Source organism: Megalops cyprinoides, chromosome 1, assembly GCF_013368585.1.
Source record: "Megalops cyprinoides isolate fMegCyp1 chromosome 1, fMegCyp1.pri, whole genome shotgun sequence".
Lineage (NCBI taxonomy): Eukaryota > Metazoa > Chordata > Actinopteri > Elopiformes > Megalopidae > Megalops > Megalops cyprinoides.
In genome coordinates, this window is record NC_050583.1 from 48,830,464 (window position 1) to 48,836,463 (window position 6,000).

At 42.2% G+C, this 6,000-nt stretch overlaps 1 protein-coding gene across 3 annotated transcripts in view; it reads right to left on the reverse strand.

The window, feature by feature from the left end:
- Nucleotides 1–6,000, reverse strand: part of qki2 (QKI, KH domain containing, RNA binding 2) — a 56,964-nt gene that overhangs the window by 3,982 nt on the left and 46,982 nt on the right. Inside the window, exon 7 of one of the 3 annotated variants that reach the window (XM_036523033.1) lies at nucleotides 3,664–3,738. In XM_036523033.1, the coding sequence (XP_036378926.1) occupies nucleotides 3,664–3,738 (75 nt within the window). Of the gene's footprint in view, nucleotides 1–3,663; nucleotides 3,742–4,741; nucleotides 4,963–6,000 lie in introns of those variants that run through there. The other 2 variants (XM_036523024.1, XM_036523043.1) reach the window with 2 other exon arrangements.

Consider the following 6,000-nt stretch of genomic DNA (forward strand, 5'->3'; position numbering starts at 1 on the left):
GCCCCACTTAAACCGCTTTTGTCCACTCCACAGTGGTTAGCTGGGGACTCCCCTTTGCGGCCTTGTTGGGATTATATTTTATTCATGAGGTTTGCCATACATTTCCTGGCACGTATCTGCTGGTCTCAGGCAGAGGAGAGGACCATGTTTTCTTCATTCAGTGCAATCTCATCTTTGTGTCATTACTTCATGAATGAACTGAAATTCAGCAGGTGTAAATGCCTAACAGATATAAAGGGCTAAAATATACTCTTAAACAATCTTTAAAAAACAAGAACAAAAAGGAAAAAAAAAAGTGCAAATTGCAGCAGCCGGGTTGAAACACTGTACTCTGATCTACCGACATGGCCAAACCCTTTGCAGGACAGAAGTGAATTCACCCTTTACTGTCTTTTCTCACCCTGCATTGTGAGGAAGAAAGTGGAGGCAAGTTTATTTTAAACACTGCTACCCCTGACTCCACATTGCACAGACTGATATCAGGGTGAACCACTTCCTCAGACACTGAAGCAAGGTGTCAGATCATAGAAGCACCAAGACAGTTTCTGTATCTGGATGTGTAATGTCAGGAAAAGTCTACTGATGCAGAATCAAACTTCAACCAAATGAAAAATAAATAAATAAATAAATAGAGGAGGAACAGATTTGTTGACATGAGTCTTCGTGGTCTGACAGATTTAGCCGAGCCGGTGTTCAGACACCTGTTGTGCGGAGAGACCGTGGCTCTTTTCCACATGCAGGTGCGATGATGACGCTGGCTGTGCTGTTTCCCATAGCTTTTGCTTTTGTTAATCTTGGTTTCACCCCCCTGTTATTCTGTTGCGTGTGCAGAGCCTGCCTCTCTCAGTAATGAGTCATTTCACAGCACAGGCAATAACACTGCCTCCTACTCTCTGCTGAGCATGTGTGTTTGTGCACATGCATGTATGTGCGTGTGTGTGTGTTTGTATGTGTGCATGTATGTATATGTGTGTATGTGTGTGTGTGTGTGTGTGCCTGTGCTGTGCGTGCATGTCTATGTATACACTGCAACACTGGGAGGAGAAATTTGCTCTTTTTAAATAAATCAGAAAATGTTCGGCGCGTTCTTGCCATCCAAACAATCCCTGATTTATTGAAAGCACATGCTGTTCAAAATTTTGACAATAGCTGCAGCACAGCCCAACACTGACCAACAAACATGTGGTTTAAATAAATCACAGATTATCTGTAGCCTAACAGGATATGTGCAGGTTCCTTCCACTCCCTTTTTGTGTCTAGTCATTCAGCTCAGCAGCTGACAAAAATCTGGGAGTGACTGTGTTATTCTGTTTACTGTGTTACAGTATTGTTTTGGCACAGTTTGTTTCCAATAGCCGTTTGTACGGCGTGACGGGCCATCAGAGCCAGTCCTACAGGCCAGCACAGTGGTTCCCTTCGGCCTAGCTTACAGATTACTAAACTGCATAGTGTGAGCATTCAGGCTTATTACAGTGATAAAAAGGTATAAAACAAATTGGGAGTGAAAATAGGTAGTAAACCAATGTAGAAAGCATTGTGAGGGAATAAACATGTTGTCAGTACCTTTTTCAATTGGCAGAACATAACAATTGGTCCAAAAAAAAAACAACAAAAATAAAACTACCAGCCAAAAAAGCAGTAGGAATGCAATAAAACAAACATAAAGTAAGATGCCAAACAATAAAAAAGACACTTTCCTTAAAGTGGAACCTTGAATGAGGTGAGGACAAGGTGGGACAGAGTCCATTTTAATGGAGTGTCACTACGCTCATGTGGTACCAGCGCCAACACTAATTATCTAATTACCTGCTAATAAGCCCAAATATGTGACACCTTCTGCCTCCTGTTATTTCCCTAGCCGAAAACTCTCAGGGGGCTCCTGTGACAAGTTTTAACTGCAGCCAGCTCCCTGGCAAATTATCGGCCCTCTTTATTTATCCTCATGCTGCCCTACCAGCTTTCACCCAGAATCACTAATGGTACAAACACTGTTCGAGTTAAAGGAGTTTATGTTGTCTGACTGGGACATTAAAAAGTGCGCGTGCTGTTCCTCACCTTTACCAAAGGGGGAATCCCTGTTAAAGAGCCCCTGTTTCATAAAGCAATAAAACAGATTCATTTGTAATTGTTACTTGGGTCTGTAACCAACCCACCAGCAAAACAACGTCTACTACAAACCCCAGAATGCACTGCACCCTTCCTCTCTGAGCTCAGAAATGTCACTGCTGCACGCTGCGGACTGGAGGAGAAGGGGATGAGCATGTTTTGCGGTCTTATACTGGGATCCTAAAAGAACTGACTTCTTGTTTTTAATCCAGTGGTCAGGCAATATGTATGCTGAGAAATGAAGGGACAGTTCCTGGCCTTTGTGAAGACCTGGCGCTCTTTATTTGGACACCCACTAAAGTGAAAGGTAAGGAACAGCCTTTAAACATGTCTGTCCTGCGGTGTAGTGTAACTTTAAATATGGTGCATGCAGGTACACAGATGTCTGCAGGAAAACCCAACATGCACACACAGCTCTCCCAAATAATAGGACTGTGTGGTGGCGTGAATCTAAGCTGGGTCTAAGACTACAGAATAGTTCGGTCTAACAAAAAAAGAAAACCTGACAACTCTTCTTCACTGCAACACAACTGTGACCCTTTAAAGGGTTTAATTCATGTGTGCATACAGTACGTGCAATGTGGTTTCTGAGACAGTAGGTATGTAGTTTATGTGTTCATTGACGTCTAACAGTAAGTAACACAGTGTACATGTCTATATTTTACTTTAAGACTGTCTAAATCAGATGTTTTTTGTAGTTTAGAAAGCAAGTGTAGACTCTGGGGGCTGTAATTACGGTTTGATATTCTCCAGTGGTCATAAACTTTGTTGAGAGAACTAACAGACGCACAAAGGGGCCGGCAGCTGTATGCTTTAGCACGCATTGTTTTATGTTTTGTGGTTCCTCTCGCCAACCACTGGGAAAATGGGCCAAACCCCTTCAGCATCCACATCCAAAGTTACCAAGACCTGGTCCTGCGGAGCCCCTAACAGGACATGGAGAGGAAAGACGTTTACCATGATTCTGAGGGAATGGCTTATCTCAAGGGGGCAATTTAATGTCTCGTGGGAAAAAGGTCCTTATCTCGAAGGAACAATTCAGTATCTTGACACGATAAATTCCCTACCTCTCTCCAGTCATCCTGTGTTAGGAGAGCTAAGTTCCTTTGAAAAAAGGATGTTGTTTCATCAAGATACTAAGTTGATCCACTGAGATAAGGATATTATTCCCTAAATATTTTAAGCTGCCTCCTCAGGATGTTGTTCCTTCGAGATACACAGTAGTTGACTCCAGAGATAAGGATCTTACTTTGCTGAAATATGTTGGACTTCACCTCCAAAGAGCGTTCCCCCTGAGATATTAAGTTGTTCTCATAAGACACGGATGCCGTTCCCTCAAGGTGCTGATTTGTTCCCTTGACATAAACGCCTCTCTCCATGTCCTCCTCAGGGACTCCACGCGGCCTGCAGGAACTGCATTTCCCATCTTCCCCAGGCCAACGGGTGTCATGCAGCACTGAACATGGTCACAAAGCGTGTTGCAAAGCAGGTCTCCACCAACAGCGAGCGCGGCAGCGGGTCGGGGGTGAAACGTGTGAGAACTGGGTCTAAACTAACCTCTGTCGGTGGTCACTATCCTTTGGTAAGGATGGACACGCATTTCGTGCCTTCGAACCTTAGCTGCCACTGCACCTGCTTAAATCGCAACAACACCAAAGCAAAGTTAGATGATTCACCTTTACACACAGTTTCGCAATAACACTCTTTTCATATATTTATATATGAAATTTATATATATATATATATATATATATATATATATATATATATATATATATAAATTCTAACACACCTAGAAATTAAGGAGCTAAAAGAAGATATTTTTCAAAATAAGGCACAATATTTTTTTTTAAAAAGTATATGTACATAATTTCTAACGCAGTGGCAGTCTGTTTCCACTGAACTGCCAGTTAACCAGATGGAGCCATTCAGCTCTGACTCCCCAGTACAGGATCACTGATAGCACAAATAGCCTTTACTAATCACACAATCACAACACAAGCAGGAATGCTTCACAATCTTTCCAGTAAACCCTTCAATATTTAAATATAATACTGGTAACAAGGTAACAAACATGGGGATGGCAGCAGGCATGCCCCCAGCCTCAGTTCTGATGCTTTAAACTAACGAGTAAAAAAAGAAATTAAGTGATTAGCAAAATGAGACAGTATATTTTGTTGTTGTTTCCACCAAATGAAAGCAGTCAGTCAACATTTATGAAAAACTAATGTGCATGTCAACATATGGTAAAATATGAAATCCAAAGGATGTGGCACATATTTTCAATATATAAACAGATATATGGCATATATTTTCAAAAATACCAATATAGCCAGTTTCATATATTCAATGCATTTATGTGCATATATTGTAGATCATGTTTTTTTACATACGGTTATAGACCATATATAACATATGTAACTTTTGAATACATTGTACAATGTATTTCATAATAATATTATATGAAAGAAGAACTTATATGTACTCACATATATTAAAAACATGTCCTTGTAATTTGGATTTCACATTTGAACAACACAAAGGAAACACGCATCTCTGTCCAGTGTACTGTACTGTACACAAACTTACGAGTACGTGCACACACACACACACACGCACACGCACACACACACACACACACACACACACGCACACACACACACACACACTTGTGACAGTATCTCCAGTGTAAACATCAGTAGGAAGGGGCGGTGTGACTCTGACTAGCTGTTCTTTTTTCCTGTTTTCCACTATGAAACAAAGCAAGCGTTAGCACACAGACTAGCACGCAGTTGGGGCGTAGGCTCAGTGAGATGGGTCTTGAATGCTTTTAGCCTTTGGTGGGGAAAGCCATACCTGAGGAATAAAGGAAGGGCACTTCAATTAGAGTCTGGGCTGTCTGTCCTCAGAGAAACATCACACAACATGTTCTCCCCTGACCTTGTCTCATGATCCTAGCTTGACCCCCACTGCAAATCCCCCACTCTAGGAAAGCCACTGAGAGAGGAAGGCTGCTCATGCCAAACCTGAGAGTACTGGGACTCTGAGCCTTTCATGCTCTCTGTCTCTGTCTGTCTGTCTCTCTCCCTCTCAAAAAGGCAAACAATGCATATAGGAACCAAAACTTCAGATACCAATAGTATTTTCTAAAGGAGAGAAAATAGTGAAATAGTGAAAAAATCCTGAAATTTCCCTATTTAGTTATTACACTGGTTTCAGTATGTCAGTGTCTTGCCTGTGGGGGAAAACGTCAGGGCTTTGAGGACAGAGTGTAGGAAGACAGAAAAATCTTGAAATCTTGTGTGCAGGAACTGTGCGTGGTTGAACCTTGGTTCAACAGTCGACAGCACTGTCTTAATGTCCCAACCTGCACTATTCAGCTCATCCCTTTCATGACACAGATTCATCAGAAGAAGAGAAAAATCCATCAATGGTTGGCTTTCTCTTAAGTTGCTCGTTGAGATATATATGTTACAATTCAGTCAATATATAGCTTTTGTCATGGGGGGAGCTGCATTGCTTACAATTTTAAAACTTCCCATCAGGCAAACAAACCCATCCTTAGAGCTGGGCACAGTACCTTCCTCACAGGTTAAACTGTCGGTTTCCCCCTCCCTCAGCCTGACATGGCAACCCTGCGGTATTTCCTTTAAGATATCTGAAACTGCCCTGCTGTGGTTCCACACCTTGGATTTGGGCTGCTCCTGACAGATTCCTACTTTGGAAGAGTTGAACTGCCCAGCCACTCAATGTGGCTGGCGCAGTGCTGGCCAATCAAGAGACCACAGTCAAACTGGTTTTAGATGCAGAGGGCATGTAGAGTAATTCTCTGTGTCTGCTACAGGGGAAGAGGCAAATCAGTGCAATTCACCCCCACAGTTCCCTGGAGTCTCT